This window comes from Sabethes cyaneus, chromosome 1 (assembly GCF_943734655.1).
Source record: "Sabethes cyaneus chromosome 1, idSabCyanKW18_F2, whole genome shotgun sequence".
Taxonomy (NCBI): Eukaryota; Metazoa; Arthropoda; class Insecta; order Diptera; family Culicidae; genus Sabethes; species Sabethes cyaneus.
Genome location: NC_071353.1, coordinates 44,383,745 through 44,406,499, shown reverse-complemented (window position 1 = coordinate 44,406,499; position 22,755 = coordinate 44,383,745). Strand labels below are relative to the sequence as shown.

The window sequence follows — 22,755 nt, the reverse complement described above, 5'->3', positions numbered from 1 at the left end:
CATAGATTGGGAATTCATCCCACAGTGTGACAGTGTGTACAGCAATTTTTCAAGTAAGGAACAATTAGTCTTAGACTGTCTGTTCCGAAAATAAGTTTTGGATGTTTAATTTGTTGCTTTGCAATTAGTTGCATGCAATTATTTACACAAATGCTATTGTATTGCTGTCAAGTGTTCAATGACTGATAAACAGAACAGAATGTCAAAACATTTTCATATGTATAAAAAAGGTAAAAATCAACATTACGTACAGATATACATGCTAAATAAATCGTATTTCATGCGCAAAATTGGCATATCCGTACTATTTTGGAGGCGATATACGTGATTACGAATAATTTTGAGCGTTACGACTATATAAGTATTTATATACGATAATATCCGATTAAGCACGAGTCGCTCCGTACTACTCTACGATTTTGTGCTGAAAATCGTATGTATGTCAGTCATTATCATTATACACGACAGAAAATCAACTTGATCCCACTTTATCCAGCTTTAGTTATGATTTCGAGTTTGTTAGGAGATATTTACGATAGTTTTCGTACGTTGATATACGAGTTGGTGCTAGCTGGGATACTATTAATGTGCAGACGACGGTAGCTAATTGAGCAGAGAGCAGGCATTCAAAAATTTAAACTTGTTTTCTTGTATCGAATTTATAGAAATGTTTCAGAGTATTTATTACAATACAGTAAATTAAAGACTTGCATGACAAACATTGGCAAAAGGTCAAGCTTCGTTGAATTTAACCTGCATTCATAGTCCTACGTGAGCCTCACGTTCGCGCCTCTAGGCATGTTGATCAACGTCCAGTGCAATTGTTTTGCATTCCTGAAAAGTTTGTCCAAAACGTGTCGGTTTCAAAGCATTCTCGAAAGCTTCTGACCAAGACGTATCACCATTCTCTTCCTCAGTGTCACTTGAAATTGTCAGTTCAACGGGGTTCAACGAGTGCAGCATTCCAGTAGTTCTGTATATGTTGTCCTAATGCTAATGGTTGAGACACAAATGTTGTAGATATCAGTTGCTTCTCTCAATGAATGCCGTTCCACTTTTACGATTGCCAATTTTAGTGATTCGAAGAAGGAATTCGCTTATGGACGACTATCTGGCTTTCTTTCGTACACTCAAGGCATAATGCGTAACCACTTACTACCTTACTTACTTACTTAATTGGCCTAACGTCTTATGACAAGGCCTGCGCAGTATAATTTCTCCATCTGTTTCGGTCCATGGCAACTGATCTCCAGTTCCGCGGGCACCCAGTGCTCGCCAGATCTCGCTCCACCTGGTCTTGCCACCTCGCTCGCTGTGCCCCTCTTCGTCTTGTTCCTACCGGATTTGATGCGAAAACCATTTTTGCAGGATAGTTGTCCGGCATTCTAGCAACATGTCCTGCCCAACGTATCCGCCCAGCTTTAACCACTTTCTGAATACTTGGTTCGCCGTAGAGACGCGCGAGCTCGTGGTTCATTCTTCGCCTCCATACACCGTTCTCTTGCACTCCGCCAAAGATGGTTCTTAGCACCCGCCGTTCGAAAACTCCGAGTGCTCGTAGGTCCTCTTCTAGCAATGTCCACGTTTCGTGCCCGTAGAGGACAACCGGTCTAATTAGCGTTTTGTACAGTGTGCACTTTGTACGGGGGCTCAGATTGTTCGACCGCAAGTGTTTGTGGAGTCCGTAGTAGGCCCGACTTCCGCTGATAATACGTCTTTTAATCTCACGGCTGGTATTGTTGTCCTCTGTTGCCAGCGAGCCAAGGTATACGAACTCGTCGACTACCTCGAACTCATCCCCGTCGATTACCACGGTGCTGCCCAAGCGAGCCCTGTCGCGCTCGGTCCCGCCCGCCAGCATATACTTCGTTTTAGACGTATTTATCTGCAATCCAATCTTCTCTGCTTCGCGTTTCAGTCTGGTGTACTGATCTTCCACCGCCTCAAATGTTCTGCCGACAGCATCCACGTCGTCAGCAAAGCAGATAAATTGACTGGATTTATTGAAAATCGTGCCCCGCATTTCGATCGCCGCTCGCCTTATAACACCTTCAAGCGCAATGTTGAATAGCAGGCAGGAAAGACCATCTCCTTGTCGAAGTCCCCTGCGAGATTCGAATGGGTCCGACAATCCACCCGAGATTCTCACACAGCACTGGATCCCATCCATCGTAGCCATGATAAGTCTAGTAAGCTTACCCGGAAAGCCGTTTTCGTGGCTGGTAAATGGCTTGGTAATGCGTACCATCGGTGCCTTGTGCACTGGGCATAAAATAGACCCCACAGTGGTTCATAGCCTCTTACCTAGCAACTCCTACCCCAACCTCCTCGTGGTACCAGCCGGGATACGAGCAACCTCGGGTGGAGATCGGGTAACCAACCCCGGTGGAAACCAAGGTCGTATGCTGACAGGGGGGGAGGGCTCCTTCGAGCTACGTTGGCCCTCCGGCGATACTGTGGGGTTGGTTGCGGGCTTTGCAAGCCTGAACCACTAAAAAAACCAAAGCAATGGACTCCGTAAGTAATAATAATAACTCTAATCGGAACAATCGGCAAAGACCCAGGCGACGAAAACGGACTAACGATTGGAAATTAGGAACATGGAACTGTCGGTCTCTAAATTTCCTCGGAAGTACCCACGTGCTTTCTAAAGAAGTGAAGAGCCGCAAGTTCGACATCGTAGCGCTGCAGGAGGTATGCTGGAAAGGAACGATGGTACGTACGTATAGAGATGGTCATACCATCTACCAGAGCTGCGGCAATACACACGAGCTGGGCACAGCTTTTATAGTGATGGGCGAGATGCAGAAGCGGGTGATCGGGTGGTGGCCGATCAACCCCCGAATTTGCAGATTAAGAATCAAGGGCCGATTCTTCAATATAAGCATAATTAACGTGCACAGCCCTCACCTCGGAAGTACCGATGATGACAAAGACGAATTCTACGCGCAGTTGGAGCGTGAATACGACCGCTGCTCAAGACATGATGTCAAAATTATCATCGGGGACTGTAATGCTCAGGTTGGTCAGGAGGACGAATTCAAACCGGTGATTGGACGGTTCAGCGCTCACCCGCAAACGAACGAAAACGGCCTAAGACTTGTCGACTTCGCCGCCTCCAAGAACATGGCCATACGTAGTACCTTCTTCCAGCATAACCTCTACCATCGGTACACCTGGAGATCACCCAACCAGACAGAATCACAAATCGACCACGTTCTGATAGATGGTCGGCACTTTTCAGACATTATCGACGTCAGAACCTATCCGGGCGCTAACATTGATTCGGACCACTACCTAGTGATGGTAAGGATACGTCAAAAACTATCGGTTGTGAACAACATACGATACCGCCGCCCGCCACGGTATAATCTAGCGCGACTGAAGCAACCAGAGGTCGCCGAAAACTACGCGTTATCTCTCGAAACCGCGCTGCCGGAAGAGGGAGAGCTGGATGAAGCCCCTCTTGAAGACTGTTGGAATGCCGTGAAAACAGCCATTAACAGCGTAGCGGAGAACGTCCTAGGCAGTGTGGCACCGAATCGACGTAACGAATGGTTTGACGAGGAATGCCAGCAGATATTGGATGAGAAGAACGCAGCGCGGGTACAAATGCTGCGTAGAGCCACCCGTCAGAATGTGGAGCGATACAAACAGAAGCGGAGGCAGCAAACCCGACTCTTCAAGGAAAAGAAGCGCCACCAAGAGGAGAAGGAGTGCGAAGAACTCGAACAGCTGTACCGCTTTCACGACACACGGAAGTTCTATCAGAAACTCAACGGATCTCGCAAAGGCTTCGTGCCGCGGGCCGAAATGTGCAGAGATAAAGATGGAGGTATCTTGACTGATGACCGTGCGGTGATCGAAAGGTGGAAGCAGCACTACGATGAACACCTGAATGGCGTGCAGGCGGAAGACCATGATAGCGGAGGAAGTGACCACATTGGTGCAGCAAGCGACGAAGATGTGCCACCCCCATCGATAAGGGAAGTTAAAGAAGCCATCCAGCGGCTGAAGAACAACAAAGCAGCGGGAAAGGATGGCATTGGAGCGGAACTTATTAAAATGGGCCCGGACAAGTTGGCCGGCTGTCTGCATCAATTGATTGTCAAGATTTGGGATACGGAACGACTACCGGAGGAGTGGAAAGACGGGGTTATCTGCCCTATCTACAAGAAAGATGATAAGCTGGATTGTGAGAACTACCGAGCCATCACTATCCTGAATGCCGCCTACAAAGTGCTGTCCCAAGTCCTCTTTCATCGACTATCGCCAATAGCCAATAGATTTGTGGGAAGTTACCAGGCCGGCTTCATGGAGGGTCGGTCTACAACAGACCAAATCTTCACCCTGCGGCAGATCCTCCAGAAGTGCCGCGAATTCCGAGTCCCCACGCACCACCTGTTCATCGATTTCAAAGCCGCATATGATAGCGTAAACCGACAAGAGCTATGGAAAATTTTGGACGAAAACCACTTACTACCTGTGAACCGTAAATAAAACAATATTATTTTTTAATACTTATATTCGGTATTACTGACAAAGCGACTATAAACGAACATAAATTCTTTATGATAAAGCAATAACATTTACAACTTTTGTAATAAAAATTAACAGTTATTTCGAGGTTTATTAGCGAATTAGTAGTTTGCGCATCGAAATAATTACGTTGATACAAAAAGGTCCCTATGAGTAGCCAAACCAAACAACGATTTATGCTCATTGCTTCTAAGTATTTTTCTCGATTAACTTACCAGTCCTCAAATATTCAGTGTTTTTACTTTAAAAGGTCAAATGTTAAACAGTGTTTCACAAAAGTAGTTTGAAAAGCAATATTCAACAAACAGTTACTATGTATAATTAAACCGGTTAAACGAATAATAGCTTTGAGTGCTGAATAAAAGCAACATAACTGTACAGGGTGTTAGGTAGCTCAGTGCAAATATATTAGGGGGTGAAAGAAGACCACATTTAATGAAAAAACAAGTATGGAGGTTTGTGCCTAGGGGAACGCACGAGGGGTTCACGTAGGACTAGGAATGCGGGTACAAATCGACAATGCATGACAATTTGAAAATGTTCAGCAGTTTGTTACGTTTGTTAGAGAGCTACAAACACATAATCATAGTGTGAAAATATTAGTTTAAGTCACTACAACTTTTTTACTTGGAACGCATATGCTGTGCTTCCGACATATTTCAAGAAAACAAATCTCTGAAACTATTCACGTTTGAAAACGCTTGTTTCTTGGTTAACCTTTTCGTCTTGAATATCAGGCCGTTCCTAAGCTGATGTTTGTCTTCAACAATAACGTGTTTACTTTTGTGGATGCAAATCGTTTCGATAACAACTATTTGACGAGCGTAAAAGCTACCAACTCTTTGGCATCTTTGGTTCCTTCTGGCAGTGGTTCGATCACCTTGACTTATTTTTTTTTTTGAATAAATTCGCAACACTCTCAAATCGTCCAGCAAGATTGATAACTAAACGATGAACGTACCAGAAAAGTTCGGAGAGTACTCACTGCGCATAGGAAATCCTTAAAAGCAAAGCAAAGCCTAGCCTTCTGTTTTCATACGACAAAATTCGCAGCCAGCTGTTAGAGTACAGGACAATTTCAGGGGCAGTTGCTACGATCCTATTGACTCTAACAGCCTCTTCCAGCCGAGATTCGGGAATCCTTATCTAGCTCCGGGAGATAGGAAATCCTAATCTAGCTCAAAAAAGCAAAATAACTTTGATTTGATTTGATGTTATGGTAGGGCCTCCATTGATCCCAATAATAATCATAACAATCATAGTCAGAAAATTTCAAGCTTCGAACAGTTCAGTGACATCCTTTCTATATGTATCCAACGCATGGTAAAATACTGCATCTTTGAGTTTTACGCCCCTGACATCCAAAATTAGGGTAAGTACTTGGATACAACGGAATAAAATGACCAATTTGGAGCCCCGAAAGCTCTGATAGTTGATATTCCGGAGTGTCTAATGTGTCCTATTTCTATTTTTTATATACGACGGGAAAAAATAATCCCACTGCAATTCGGAGTATCTCCGTCAAAAATGGTACCGAGTTTCACTAATATATTGTTTGATTGGTTTTTGTCTCAATCAAATTCGGTTCTTTTAAAACAAGATGAATTGAAATGGAACAAAATTTAAAGTAGGTGGAACCAAAAGTTTTATTACAAGCATCTCAATTTGCGACGTCGGAAACTTAAAGGTTAGGTACAATAGTCGCCTGTGACTTGCAGCAGGAACCAGAAAGCTTAGTTGGTGAAAAAAGTTGATCAAGACTAACGAGATAATTGCTTTAACTTTGCACATATTGGATAATTTAGAGTTGTAAACTCGTTGAACTGTAAAAAAACCTGCTTATCACTAAAGAATGCAACATAATGATATAACGCTTTATTATTTTGCCCCTTCACATTTCGAAAATTTTTGAAGGGGGGGTGACATAAACTTTTTTTCAAATTTGTATAAGCCTAAATGCCCTAAAACATTTTCAAGCATTTGTTAAATGAAGTTAAGTTTCAATATCCTAAATGTCTATACTCTGAGCTTATAGCGTTCAAAATCTTTCTTTTTCACGAGACGCTTGCATTTTTTGGATTTTTTGGAAATACCCCCTGTACCAGTTACCTTCCTGAAAGATGTAATCCTACGTCAAAAAATCCATTAACGCATTTGGTCAAATATCAATCGATGACTTCTAATGTCACCAGCGCCAATTATTGTCTATACAATCGTCAGAGCAATTACGACGGTTCACTAAGTCAATTAAGACGGTGTGGCTACGTCGAACGCGGAGAAAAGTGAGCTCCTTGCTAACCATTTCTCAACAATTTTCAACTCTCCAACTTGTGCAATGGTCAACAATCAATGTGTAGAACATATTCTGGCTAATCTGATCGATCTAGATACTTTTACTATCACTGAAGATATGTTAATGAAAGCTACACGAAAATTAAAGCCATCCTATGCACCGGGACCAGATGGAGTGCCTTCAGCAATTATAAAAACTTGCATATCTCTGGTCAAAATTCCTTTGTTACGGATTTTCAACCTTTCAATGGAGCAGGTGAAATTTCCTTCTGAATGGAAAAAGTCAGTCATGTTTCCTGTCTTCAAAAAAGTACTGAAACAGTTGGTTGAAAACTACCGTGGAATTACATCACTCTGTTCCGGATCTAAGATTTGGAGTTAATTGTCTGCGATATCATTATGTTCAACTGCCGTGGTTACATCTCTTTGCAGCAACATGGGTTCATGCCTGGTCGATCAGTGAACACTAATTTAATGGAGTTTACTGCTCACTACAGTGAAGCTGTCGGTAACGGTCTTCAGGTAGATGCGATCTAAACGAACCTAAAAGCTGCTTTTGTTCGCATTGAGCCCCACACTCCATTTTCTATTTTGCCGCCAAGTATAGATCGCAGAATTTTAGGCTCAAAAACCCCTAGCACTCGCCGATCAGCTTCCTTTAGCGTCCATGATTCGTGTCCATAAAGGGCCACCGGGAAGATTAGTGTTCTGTAGTGCGCCAGTTTTGTGCGAATTTGCAAACTACGGAACTTCAACTGGCTACGTAATCCGTAGAAAGCCCGATTCACGGTCGTTTCACTTCGCGGCTTACATCGTTGTCACATGTCACGAGTGTACCAAGGTATATAAATTCCTCCACTACTTCATATCGTTCTCCATCTAACTTCACCACGGCACCAACACTACTACCAGCAACAATGTACTTAATTTTGGCGGTGTTAATGGTAAGTCCCAATCTCGCCGCTTCCCTTTTAAAAGGCCTGAAGGCCTCTTCCACTGCTCTACGGTTGATTCCGATGATATCGACATCATCCGCAAAACCAAGAAGCCTGTGAGATTTCGTGAGGATAGTTCCATTCCTTTCCACGTTTGCCCTTCGTATTGCACCTTCCAAGGCAATGTTGAATAGCAGGTTAGAGAGTGCATCCCCTTGCTTCAGTCCATCCAACGTCACGAAAGCAGCTGAGGTCTATTCTGACCCGCTATTCTGACGTATTATTTGGATCCGTCAAGCGTCGCGCGAATCAGCGTAACTAGTTTTGTCGGAAAACCATGTTCTAGCATGGATTCCTTTTTCCGCAGTTCTAGTCTCTCGGTACCTCTCTCTGTATTGACGCGTTGCCGCAGTGAGCATGCGACTCCTGGCCTGGTTCTTTTCATCTGTCCCTCTCTGACATTCGGCATCAAACCAGCTGTTACGCTGTCTTCCACGCGTCGTGTCTACCACCTCTCTCGCAGCTGTTTCGATGGCACCATGGATGTTCCTCCCCTGTTCTGCTATTCGTTGGTTAAGCTTCCTGGCGTACTCCACTGCTACGCCGTCTGCCGTTAACCGCTGGATGTTGAAACGCAGCGTCCTATCAGTGCGAGCTTTCGCCGTATTCGACAGCCTTGCGCGAATCGTACTCACTGCGAGATAGTGGTCAGAGTCGATATTTCGTCCCCGAAAAGACCGTACATCGATAACATCCGAAAAGTGTCGACCGTCAATCAACACATGATCGATCTGAGAGCTAGAGTCTCCGTTTGGATACCTCCAGGTGTGTTTCCGAATATTCAAACGTGGAAAGTAGGTGCTACAGATGGCCATTCCTCTGGCCGCGGCAAAATTTATGAGCCTCAGACCGTTATCATTGGTCGTCAGATGAAGGTTATGTCTTCCAATGACTGGACGGAAGAATTCCTCCCTCCCGATCTAGATCCACCCATTGTTAAATTTAATGCAACCAAAAAGAAGGGTTTTTATGCCTTCCCGGTTTTTTCCCCAAATTCATTAAGATACAAGTCAGATGAATAAAATCAATAAATAAATTTTTAGTTTTCGGTTCTGTTGGCCTTAAATTAGCTCTAGTACAAAAACTGTCCCAGCTAGCTCAATTTTGTTACTTTCACTCCGATTATAATCTGTTAAGCGTAGCAACCAATTACCCCCCCCCCCTTCCTTTCCACTCTTTCCCCTCCATTCTCAAAACATCCTCCTTCACTACTTTCCCTTACCGTCCCTTCACCAATTGTAGAACCATCGTTTAAAAAAAATATTAATAAATGTCTGACCGCCTTTCAAGATTATGACTAAAAATCACGAGGTTTGGTCAAAAAACAAAAATACTTTCACTCGAAAGCTGAGAAAATTATGTACTGAAAATTGGACTTAAACCTCCTTGACTGAAGTTTTTGGATTTTTTGAGCGTCGACACTGAGGAAGCCTGCAAGTCTTAGGCGAAATACGTATCTGTCAAGAATAAAATATACATAGTAGAATTAAATTGGATAAGTTTTCTTTTTAGTTGATTTCCAGGTTAAACCTCCTACTTCATGAAATTCAATAACTTTTTAGAAGCAGAAATCTTTGAAATAAGTGTTTCTCAAGGAGTTGTTTCCAAATTTCTCCTAAAAACGTATGATAAAACTGATTACTTTTATTTGCCAATTTGAAGCTCTGGAACCGTTCTACAATTTGTTCTTTGATGTGAAACGTCCTTCTCTTTTAGCTTCGTTGCAATTTCATTTTAAGCGTATTGTGTTAGGTGTTGAATTAAGTTCTGAAAACTGCATACATACATCCCGCATAGCACACTAAATCACCGCATGCGACGGACACGGTCAGCCTATAACCTTCCATCGGCAGGCAACCACATTTTCACAGCGAACATCTCGTGTGTGCGAAAATGAAATAGCACTTCACCACTGCGTTTCACGCAACTGCCAGCAGTCTGATTTGGGCCCGCTGTCAAATTTTGAGCCCGGGACATCTCACGTACGCTGTCACTCATTGCAGCTCGATATAGAGATGCCAATAGGGTGGCCTCAACGAGCACACTGATCACCCAATGTTAATTCGGTTACGCTCCAGCAGCTTGTTAGCAATTATCGCCTAAAGTCGGATCGATGCGGTCTGCGTACCGCCGTACAATTTTCTCATACAGATTGCTACCGAGATTTCCTCAAGACTGCATGGTGCCTTCAGTACATCTCTCAATTCCCCCTCTTCTGTGGTTATCTCATCAAGGTTTTTACACTCGATGATAGTCTCTCGGGACAGTGCCCTTACCTCCGTTTCTTCACCTAATGGCTTCTCAACAAGCATCGCAAATATCGAGCACTTCACCATGGGGTCTCTCCTAAGCTCAAAGAGCATCTCCGCTTTCTGGATCCGCCTGGTTTACACCACGTTGTTCCCAAAAATGCTTCAACGTGGGGTCATCTCTTACTTAATGAAGGAGAGCAGTATATAATATAGGTACGTTAGAATTCTCTCGAAATTTAAAGAGCTTCTCGAAAGTAATTTGGATAACGATACACCGAAAGTAAAATACGAGTCACAGAAGAAATGCGACTGACGATAACTTGATCTTGGACTTAGGATGTCTTGAGGAGTACCTACACCCGCACGGGGAGCTGGGCACTAGGCATTGTACTGTTGCTTGACACAACGACTCACCGTCGTCCTATAGGGACGGGTTAGGGAGGGACTTCAAATTGTTCAGTTCATTCTTTGCTGAGAACTGATTCATTGATTAGTTGATGTGCATTTATATGTTTATAGGTAAGGTAAAGAACCGTTTTTAAGCAGTCTAAGCGGGTAACTGATTGTTTTACCTTATTACAAACGATGGGTTGACTAAGTGTGGGATAGCAGCATACCAATCTTCTTGCTATCTTTAGTTCTTCAAGCTGTTACCATTGGAAGACACTATTGTTGTGCTAAACTTTTGATTTTCCGCTCTAAAAGCGGTGGAGCGGTGGAACTCATTTTGATCAGACCGAACTTATTTTCACCCTCAAAGTGCTTTTTTAAGCAATCCTGAAATCTGAATTTTTTTACGTCCCCGTAAAAAATCCCTCGAACTTTTCGCCCTATTCAGTAAGTTCGCGTTCCTATCCGCGACCTACTAATCGGCATCGGATGCGTAATCGGCATAGCGTATCGGCATAGATGCGTGAAATGCTATCTGTCTAAATTGTTTATCGGGGCATACACTCACCGCACCGTTCGGCAAACGGTATTCGTCGTCTCTTTTATTCTCTAGTATTCTTATGGGAAACTGCGAGTTTGACGTCTCACTCGCTGTTCATAAGGATGGTGGGAGAACAAAAGAGGTAAACATAGCAGTACGCATGGTCCGACTCAGAACAGTGTTGTCAAAGCAAATAACATTGAAACACATCGTTGCTTCATTAAATCACTGAGAAAATCTTCGAAAATCATTGAAAAAGCTATCTTTTCTGTTGCTTTTAATAAAGAAAAATTAATTTTGAACATACATTTATCTTGAAAGTATTGAACCACGTTTTCACCATTGGAGGTTTCAGTTAATTTCAAACCTATAATTCTCATTTCCAGAACCGAAACAGTGTTGGCAACGCGATAGTTTATCAGTTTTGCTGCAGCTGCTGCTACTGGTGAACAGGTTCCGTCAATTCAGAATTTGTTTTCAGTTTTGTTATAAAATAATAAAACTTTCGGCTGGTGACAAAGCCTTAGATAATAGAAAAAAAGAGACTGAATAATATGGTATGTGACAATTGAGTGCTTGACTTTTAGAGTGGTTGTAATCAGTGCTGAAAAATGTGATGGATTCGTTAGTAGCGACGTGGCGATTGCCTTCAGCAGCTGAAAAATGTACGTTTTTGGACAACAATTTTTAATTCATCAAATTTCTTGTCGGAAACCCAGTAAATTGTGTTTGTGTGAATCAAATGTATGGTTAAGTGATTTGTGAAGATGATCCCATCAAAAGATTTTGAAAATATGAATGAAAAAGTGCATTTTCGGCTCATTTATTTTCAACTGATTAAAATAGGTAACACTGCTTAACTCGTTCCTTACCATACAAGGAAAATAAAATTTATAAAATCGACTCTAATGTTGTTTGTTGCTGTCACTGTTGTTGGGCACTTAGTTACGATTCTTGTTAGCTTTGTACGGATCTAACTACGATACACACAATTGATTAATCTGCTTCTATCCTTCCGTTATTACCTGCTGGCAGTATGATTTTGCCCACGAAATAGCAATCTGACAAAGATATTTTCTTCTGCTACAAGCTGCACTCAAGCATACCATTGTCATTGAGAAAACACTCAAGCACGAAATCAATTAAGCCACGTAACCCACAATCAATTCACTTTTCACACATAAGACATCACATCATTACGGATGTGAAAACCAATCAAGCCCCACTGAAGATGCTATTGTTTCAGGCGGTATCGAGCCGCTTGTGCATTCGTTTTCCTTTGCGAACTCGAAGGTGAAAATTCCAGCACTCTCTGCAGCCATCCATCGCAGCAGAGCGGTTCAACGTTCGCTGAACGTCGTTGAACATCGCGTCGTCCGCGCGTTCATACAGGCACTCTATATGAGGCACACTTTTCCTTGATGAGGATCGAATCGATTTAGCAAATTCTCGCCGATTGTGCTAGGTCATGGTGTGTGACCGCTACCTGGACTTTAATCGGCTTAGAGTTTTTCATTCGTGGCTCGAGACGGCAGTGCTAGGAAATTTGTTGACTTCCCCTAGCAGACATTCGAACAACTATAGAGCTGAAGATTAATTTGCGATAAGATAAGTCTGCTTCTGCGAACCTCTAGCGGTGCGAATCAACCTTCAGTAGAAAGCTTTCTTTTTATTGCTTTAATTTTTCTTTTTTCTTTTTCGATTTTTGCAATCAGAAAATCGTGTAATTCGTACTTGAATCTAAATGTATCTAAATGAAATAACACTGATACTGGATGCAAAATTATCTTTCAGAGCGATAATAACGCTATTCTAAGTTAGAGACGACAGTGGTAACCGAGGAGTTCCTTTCCCTGGAAGACTGGCGGTAACCGTTTTCACTCTTCAATCATTTGCTACAATCCATCACTAACAGCGTATGGGACAACGTGGAATGCAATGAATGTAGTGTACACGGGCTGATGCATGACCGGTACCAAGCGACCAACATGATGCACTTTTTCCGCAGCAGACGAAGCGAGCGAAAAAATAGCGAATAAGTCGTTATTTATCGTGCGATCTTTGAACGTGTCAAAGGCCAAATGCGAAGGTCCATTTTCACTCGACCCTCGGCGCATTTCTGGTTAATAATCATTTTTCGTCAAAGCGATATGTGTTATAGAGATTAAGCGCCCAGTCATATTCCAGTTTATGAAATTTGTTAATATATTTTTAAGTTCACTGCAAAATTTCTTTACTGCGTCGTGGCCCACTCTTTTTTAGGTTACTGGCATGAAATTAACTTGGAATGTAGTTTGATTTGATATAGGGTTGGCAGCGGTGCTATTTTCTTACCTCAGTAAAAGAGATTGGCACCTCTTTGAAATGGCGAGTAATCCCCGTCCCGTCTAAACCTTGGCCTTGGCCTTGGATACATTCAAAACTCGTCATCAGCATAGGTATTCGTACGTTATAGGTTCTGATGTAACATTTTTGACTTACGCTGATCCGTTTCTGCACATATTTCCCCATGAAGGACTGTGTCAACCCAAGCATGGACTTCCTGCTAACAAAGATAACTATGGGATCACAATAGCGACTACTCATTACGAGCGGAGATAGCGGTCTGGAGGTGGGACCCAACTGGTATGTAGAGTGAAGTTTTACAAGAAGGTATCAAGAGAAGCGGAGAAGATGAAAACCCGTTTGCACGAAGCGGAAGAACGATGTGGTCACCATCACGGAACCAAACCGTTTCGGTAACCGTAGCTAATCAGACTCCAATTGTCGAATTCGGGTAGGCAAATCTTGCAGAAGTCAGAAAGATGAACAATGAGCTCTACGAGTTCGCAAACCACAGGACCAACGTCCGTAACAGGATTAAACAGCTAGTCCCAAGTAACATTTCTATGTTTGATTACATTTCCCTAGTGGTTTTCATGACCAATATCATTGTTACGGAGAAACAAAACTAGACACTATTCCTGATAGCAATCTTTATATTCAGAAGCTTCAAGCTAAAACGAGTACAAATGTTACATATAGGTTATCTTACAAACAATGGTCACTTACAAAATAGTGATTCTATCACGGATTAGATCAAGCTGTCGCATATATGCTGATTAAACAACTTCACTGTGCTAAGAAAGAAAGCTGTGAGCTATTTTTAAATGTACGTTATTTATGCAAATACCTATAGTTTTGAGAAGACGCTCAACACAGAACACGTTCTTAAGCTTTGCTCGCAAATTACGCTATTATAATTATGGGAACATATTTTATAATTAGCACATTAGTATACAAAATATTTCATCACACTTACATAATTAACTTCACTATCGTAATTACAATTAAACTTTTATAAATTTTTTAATTCCAAGCAATTTATTGAAAACCTAATCGTATTATACGCAGGATCAGTATTATGGATCACCGCGCTATTAATCAAGCCAATTGTATAGCGCTTCTTTGTGCACTTGGTGCAGCATAAGTCGAGCAGTTGAGAGTGGCACATCTAGCAACCAGCACGATCGTGATCGACGAGCAGATCGCAACCCAACCCTTATGCCCGGTTGCCAACATCCCCCGCCTCGTAAGGATGAGTAATGGAGTCGTCCTTACCATTTTCGTCCACTTCTAGAACCGCTAGCTTGGAAACGGGGCGTCGATACATGCCGTCGGATGTCTGGACCACAGCTTGTCGGACTCTCCCATCTTGTCCAGCAATTACCTCAAGGACTCTACCACGAATCCATCCATTTCTTTTCGTCTCGTCAATAACAATAACCAGATCGTTGAACATCAACGCTCGTACCTCATCGTGCCATTTATTTCGCCTGGTCAACGTGGGTAAATATTCCCTTACCCATCTTCTCCAAAAATGGTTAAGACAGACAAAGATCTGGTGCCAAGAATTCCGTACAACTTCAACGCCATCGGTTGGTTCCATTGGTTGTTTGAGCCCACTTGAACTGCCGAGGATAAAATGGTTGGGCGTCAACGCCTCCTGTTCCTCGGAGTCTAGAGGTAGATAAGTCAACGGCCGATTATTTACAGTGGCTTCAGCCTCAATTACCATCGTCAGTAGTCCCTCATCATCCAACTTGCAGTTTTGTGGTAAGCTATTCATCGCGGTCTTGATTGAGCGGACCATTCGTTCCCATGATCCGCCCATGCTGGGTGCTGCAGGTGGTATGAAGAGCCATTTGGTATGTGCGCTAGTGAATGTAGCTGCAGACTCTTTATGAATTTCCTCTATTTGCTTCTTCAATATTGTCGCTGCTCCCACGAAATTCCGTCCGTTGTCCGAATAAAACTCGAGGGGGGCTCCACGTCGTTTTACAAATCTTCGAATGCAAGCTATGCACGACTGCGTTGACAGTGTGTATGCCACTTCCACATGGACCGCTCTTATAGTTAGGCACGTAAATACTGCTATCCAACGTTTAGCGTTCGATCGACCAACTTTGACCAAAAGAGGTCCAAAATAGTCTAAACCCACAAAGCTAAAGGGACGTACGAATGGAGACAACCGTCCAGTCGGAAGAGGTCCCATCCTGGGAATTTCAGGACGTGCCTTATAGACTTTACACATTTGGCATTGGGTCGAAATCTTTCGAACTAGTGTTCTTAGGTGTGGCACGTAAAACCGCTGACGTAACTCATTCACAACTGTTTCTGCATTGGCGTGAAGGTAGTTTCGATGGTAGTAGTCAATCACAAGAAAGGTAATTCGGTGTCCTTTCGGAAGGATTATCGGAGACTTAATTGTTTCTGGAACTAAATTGACCGCATTTATACGGCCATCAATAAGCAAGACTCCGTCTTTATCAAGCATCGGTGAGAGCTTGTAAAGAGGACTTGACCTTTCCAAAGAACGTCGCTTTTCGATCGGCAATCCTTCATTGTGGCGAAGGGTGACGATCTCATCCGGATATGCTTCGAGTTGAGCTTGCTTCCACAATAATATTTCGGCTTCCATCAAATCCTGCTGTTCGAGTCGTTCGCAGTTTATCCTGCCACCGACAGATTTTGCTTTCCAGAGTTGTCCGATTTTAATTACGTAGGCTGTCGCTCTATGAAGACGTTCCCATTTGGAGAACCTTGTCACATCCACCAATGGTTCAGGAGTAGCAATTTCCGCGTGAACGAAACACGGACGAAGTTCTTCACTGGTGGTCACGGGAGTGTGTTTATTCGTTGGCCACTGATCTTCCGCCTGATACAAGAAACTAGGTCCGACATACCATCGAGAATCTGCGTCAAAACATGGGCCCTTACCCCATTTGGTGGCTTCGTCGGCGACGTTAGATTTACTAGGAACCCACCTCCATTTACATTCTTTGGTCAGCGACAGAATCTCGCCAATCCGGCAAGCAACAAACTGTCGATATTTGCGATGTTCGGAGCGAATCCAACATAGAACAGTGTGTGAATCGGACCACAGGAACCGTCGCGTAATAGTTACAGAATGATATTTTTCCACAAACGTAAGTAGACGGGCACCAATTGCAGCAGCCATCAGCTCCAACCGCGGTATGGATACATATTTCAAAGGCGCAACTTTTGTCTTGGCCGAAACTAAGGTACACTGTACAGAATCATCTGGTTTAACAATTCGAAAGTAGACTGCAGCGCCATATGCTTCCTCGCTAGCATCGACAAACACGTGGGCTTGGAGATTTCTGTAAAGTTCCGCATTTGCAGCGCGGAAATAACACCTCGGAATTTCGATCCCCTCGATATCAGCGAACTTTCCGGTCCACCTCTTCCACTGCGAGAAAATCTTATCGCTTACCGGCTCGTCCCATGTAATACCGGAGCGCCACACTTCCTGCATTACGATTTTACCGTGTATCAAGAATGAAGCCAGTAAACCGAGTGGATCAAAAAGGCTCATGATGCACTTCAGTATCTGCCGTTTTGTCGGCCTTTTATTCCCGTGGATTAAAGACATGATATCTTCGGAGAACGAGGTAGGGAAACTAAGCATATCGTACTCAGGAAGCCAATGCATTCCTAAAACTCGTTCAAAATTATTCGTTGTTGGTGAAAGATTCTTCTCGGTCGCGTTCGCTTTCTCGCCGAGGTAATCCAGAACAGCTTTGCTATTAGAAGACCAATTTCGGATTTCAAATCCTCCTTTACTGTGCACGAACCGTACATCTGCTGAAACCTCCTGTGCTTCTCGGATGTTTTCAAAGCTTTCCAGATAATCGTCAACATAATGACATTTCAGGATCGCTTGTGCTGCTCTAGGAAATCTGTCCGCAAATTCCAGAGCATTCTGATTTTTTATAAACTGCGCTGAGGATGGAGACGATGTTGCCCCAAATGTGACGACATTCATTATGTATACGCTTGGTGGCTCTTTCGGTTTATCGCGCCACAGAAAACGTTGCGAATGCCTATCGGTTTCTTTAACCAGTATCTGGTGAAACATTTGTTTTATGTCTCCACAAACAGCCACAGGGAACTGGCGAAAACGGAACAAAACAGAGGGCAGCGGTAGTAGCATATCTGGTCCCGGAAGAAGAAGATCATTAAGGGATATTCCGTTAACTTTCGCGGCTGCGTCCCAAACCAGCCTGACCTTCCCTGGTTTTTTGGGATTTTGAACGACGCCCAACGGAAGGTACCAAATTCGCTTTGGATCAGCACTGATTAGCTCAGTTTCAGTTGCTCGATGGGTGTACCCTTTATCTAAATACTCTTGAATCTGTCGATGTACTTCCTCCTTCAGGGCTGGATCTCGATTCATCCTCTTTTCGAGGCATTCTAACCGACGGATGGCCATAGGAAGACTATCTGGCAGTTCCACGCGATCGCATCTCCATAATAGTCCAGTTTGAAACCGATCTCCGACTCGCTGTGTAGTTTCCTTAAGTATTTTCCACGCTCGCTTTACCGCTTCTGATTCCAAAGGCTCAGCTGTTGAGATTCCAGTATCTTCTATGCTGAAATACTCCTTCAGTAAACCGTCTAACTTCTCTTCCATCGCGCAGTCGCAAATGTGATAACTGAATTGTTTTGTGTCTTGACACTTTCCAAAGCTGCCGTACACACACCACCCGAGCCGGGTTTTAGCTGCGGCTGGGCCTTCCTTTCCTTCTCTGATCTTTTGTGGAACAGCCAGAATCAGATCACGTAAACCGACTAGTAGCTTCGGCGTAGCGTTTGCATAGCTTCGAACGGGCAGGCCCCTTAGGTGCTCGAAGCGCTCTTGCAGTTGGTCGAACCGTAGGGTTTGTGTTGGAAGGTTGAGGCTTTGCACAGTCCTAGCATTTTCCAGACGAAAACGTTTTTGATTGCCTACACCAGACATCTCAAACGAAATAAGCTGAGAATCTTCTTCTGTACGAGACATTTTAGCCGTCCATTGCAGACAGAGGGGAACGTTGGGTCCGCTAACGCCTAACTGTTTCGCCAAGTTTTGCTCGATCAGTGTCGCGGATGAGCCTTCGTCTAAGAAGGCGAAGGTGTCAATGGATGCCGACTCGCCATAAAGAGTCACAGGGATGATTCTAAATAGCACAGACTGGTCACTGTGGTGGTGAGTGTGATTTTCGTTCAACGAAACAGTAGCTGGTTTATTTCCATTCGATGCAGAATGCAGTAATGGATGGTGCCGAATTTGGCAACCATTCACTCCGCATCGGTTGGAACTCCTGCATGCCCTCCGGCCATGCATATTCAAACAATTTCGACAAACATTCAATGCATGAACAGTTTTCCATCGGGTTTCAATGCTAGCGTCTTTAAATTTTACACAATCTTTCACTCGGTGCCCATTTCGGTTGCATACTACGCAAGGCTTTTCTACTTCTGACCTATTAATTACCCTGTTCAAAACATTATCAGCGTGTGCGTGTATGTAACCTTTTTCTCTGGTTTTGAATTTTTCATTTCTAACCCCTGAGCTATCTATGGGTACCACTATCTTGCTTACTGATTCTACTACCTTAGCCATAAAGTCGCTAAATGTTTGCAATGTTGCGGGTAAGTAATGTAAACGCTCTGCCCACTGCAGCTTAATATTAGGTGGCAGCTTTTCAACCAGCTCTTGGACTAGAACTGGGTTGGAGAGATGAGCTTGTTGTCCGGCAGCAACCAAATGTTGGGTTAGATTCCTCACTGCTATTCCGTAGTGGATCAATGTTTCCAACTTTTCAATCCTCGGTGCCGGTGTGTCTCGAACGTTCTTAATTAAACGGGTGATGATGACTTCAGGACGGCCATATAGTGTTTCAAGAGTCTTCATCACATCAGGCACGGATTCTGGAGACAACAGATAGTAACGAACAGATTTAAGCGCATTGCCTTTCAGGCAGCGCTGCAGACGGGCTAAATTTTCGGCATTGCTATACCCACACGCCGCCGTTGAATTGTTGAAACTGCTCACGAAGATAGGCCACTCTTCGGGTTCACCATAGAAATCGGGTAAATCTCTCGGCATGACTTGCCTGGCCGACAGTTGTTCTGAAGATGGCCTGGGAGGTACAACGATCGGGGGTATTTCGAAAATCGGTGCTGCTACAGTGGAAGTACTAGGTTGTCCCTGGCGGCTCCATTCTTCACAGTCGTTTGGCGGAGAAAATATTGGAATGACGGGTATGGGAGCTTGAGTGACATGGTTTTGAGCCGGTGGTGAAATGATGTATGGCATTCTGCTGGAATAATCCTGTGGTAGGTTAGTAATTGTCAGCGTGTGGCTTGCTTTAGGGATGGCGCCCTTTGAAGCGTCTGGCTGCGGAGCGCTATTCGATTGATCGCGCTGCTCTGCTTGGATCTGGCACTTAGTTAGCAATCTCTGCAATTCTCGCAACTGAGCTGCATCAGGAACGGATTGGTTTTCGCACTTTTCCAATTGATGTTTCAGTTGGCGAAATGAACATTCTTGTTCTGCAGTCTCGACTGCTGGCATACTCTGACAGGCACTCAGCTGAACTGGTGCGTCTTGTTGGATGACCTGTGGAACAGTACTGGTTCCTCCAACCGCGCCTAATTCGTCCGCGAGATGCTCTGTCACTCGCGAGAGACGATTACTTTGTTGCGATAACGGATTCTCATGTGAAGCCAAAGTTTTCTGGCTTAACACCCAGTCACTCACTTGAGCTTGCTTACCTCGCGCCTCTGCTGTAGGTAATTTATCACGGATGCTACGATTATCCTCATCGTCTGCCCTCAGCGATTCTTCCAGTAACTGGAACTTTTCCGCAATGTACTTCTTTTCCAGCTCGAGCCGCTTATTTTCTAATTTTCGCTGTTCGTCCAGCCGTTGTAAGCTTAGTTCGAGGCGTACCTTACGGCTTGATGCTGATGATTCGACAGACACTGATTTTGCTGGAACGGGAACGGGCAGGCACTTCGAACATGTCCATTGGCGTTCAGACACAGAACCGGTGACACCGGCGCAGGAATAGTGCCACCAACAATGGCACTCATCACAAGCAACCAAGTCGTCGGCCGAATCTGGTTTCTTACAGGCAGTGCAGCTGTACGTATTCTCCGGATCTGTACTGACGTTGGGAGTCTTATCCGCGTTCATATTTTCTTGAAGTTTTGTTACGGAGAAACAAAACTAGACACTATTCCTGATAGCAATCTTTATATTCAGAAGCTTCAAGCTAAAACGAGTACAAATGTTACATATAGGTTATCTTACAAACAATGGTCACTTACAAAATAGTGATTCTATCACGGATTAGATCAAGCTGTCGCATATATGCTGATTAAACAACTTCACTGTGCTAAGAAAGAAAGCTGTGAGCTATTTTTAAATGTACGTTATTTATGCAAATACCTATAGTTTTGAGAAGACGCTCAACACAGAACACGTTCTTAAGCTTTGCTCGCAAATTACGCTATTATAATTATGGGAACATATTTTATAATTAGCACATTAGTATACAAAATATTTCATCACACTTACATAATTAACTTCACTATCGTAATTACAATTAAACTTTTATAAATTTTTTAATTCCAAGCAATTTATTGAAAACCTAATCGTATTATACGCGGGATCAGTATTATGGATCACCGCGCTATTAATCAAGCCAATTGTATAGCGCTTCTTTGTGCACTTGGTGCAGCATAAGTCGAGCAGTTGAGAGTGGCACATCTAGCAACCAGCACGATCGTGATCGACGAGCAGATCGCAACCCAACCCTTATGCCCGGTTGCCAACAATCATAAAACCGCCAAACCGCCATATGACCGCCATAAAACTGTCTTCCGACCAAGGGGCCCGCTCTTCAGAAGGTCTAAAGAGGTTATAGAAATTTGGCCATAAGCTTAAGTAGTCTTATCACGCTCTGATGAAAGCAGTAATAAAACCGATTATGCTTTCCGCTGCTTCACAGCTACTGCCATAATTCAATGAAGCTTTTCGCTTCAAAGCTATTAGGTACACAGGATGCTCTGGTTAAAAGCTAAATCAGTCCGCCAGCTTTATTAACATGAAAATACATCCATGAGCAAAAAATTTAAGCTTAATTGTCAGATCATCCTGATTGATATGGTTTATAGCGACCATAATGATATATCCCATAGAATCTAATAAATTTTCAGCAGTCTCCGTTGGTTTGCAGCACATTCGCATCAAATTTTATCTTGCATATTGATACGATAGGTGATTAAAATCAACGCGCCGTTAAAATTTTGCAATTTTATAAATTTAATTGTTTTTACTAAACAAATATATTCAATCAATCAATCAATCAATTGTAGCAAAATCATTTCAGTGGCTTCCGGTGAAAAGAAAATCGATTGATAATAACTTTCTTTCTGTAACTCTTCTTTTGCATTGCTGAATTTCTTGTTTGCGAGCTAAAAAAAACTAGAATATAGCAATATGGCCTCGCATAAAAAAGAAGATTTCGGTGTTGAACTCTAACAATCTTTACCTATAATAGCAGCAATAAATCTGATTGGTCATGGTGTTACCGTTTTAAAAGCTCTGTAAAACTAACAGCTTTTTGCGGTTTGACAATCAACCGTAATAAGATCAATTTAGCTTGGTGCGCCATATTGTATTGCTACGCCCCACGTATAGTAAGTTTATAAGAAACGTGCTCTGCCCATAAACGCATAGCAGTCCCATGTGCCTTTCCATCCCTTTGAGATAGACCTGGGAATCATCTTTAAATTATCTATTCTTTCAATATTTCGAACCAAAAAGTTATGTTTGTTCCCAAAGTTTTGAAAAAAATATCGAGCTATGTCAGTCCCATATTACAAATAAACGCATAACGCATGAAAATATATCAATAAGCATCTGTTTTTTGGAAACGCCTGGACCGATTCGACTGCAAGAACTGCCAAACGGAAGATGTTATGGCCTAGAAGAACACTATTCCGTTGACGACAGCGAACTAGAAGTAATAAATGAGCTAGTGTATTTGGAATCACTGGTGAACGTGGAATATACTGGTAAGGAGACCTAGCGGCACATTCAACCTGGAAATCGGGCCTACTTTACCTTTCGCAAAACGCTACGATCAAGAAGCATACGCCGCCGTACTAAGCTGACGATATACAAAACCTTTATTAGACCAGTAGTTCTTTTTGGACTTGAAGCCGTGACGTTGCTCACCGTGGACATACGCGCCCTTGCCGTGTTCGAGCGGAAGGTACTGCGGACGATATTTGGCGGAATACAAATTGAAAGCAAAGAGTGGCGGGAGGCGTATGAATCACGATCTACAAACACTGCTTCGCTGCTTTTCATTTTGTTTTTATGTGGTGGAATTATATTTAACAGAAG

General features: G+C 43.2%; 1 protein-coding gene across 1 annotated transcript; it reads right to left on the bottom strand.

Annotated features, from left to right (window-relative positions):
- Positions 1 to 14,550: 14,550 nt before the first annotated feature.
- Positions 14,551 to 20,535, bottom strand: LOC128745629 (uncharacterized). The gene has a single exon (XM_053842703.1). It carries the CDS (start codon positions 20,533 to 20,535, stop codon positions 14,551 to 14,553), a length of 5,985 nt encoding a protein of 1,994 aa, XP_053698678.1.
- Positions 20,536 to 22,755: the final 2,220 nt, after the last annotated feature.

Excerpts from the sequence above, each read along its gene's own strand:
- LOC128745629 (XM_053842703.1), bottom strand. The coding sequence starts at position 20,535 with ATGAACGCGGATAAGACTCCCAACGTCAGTACAGATCCGGAGAATACG.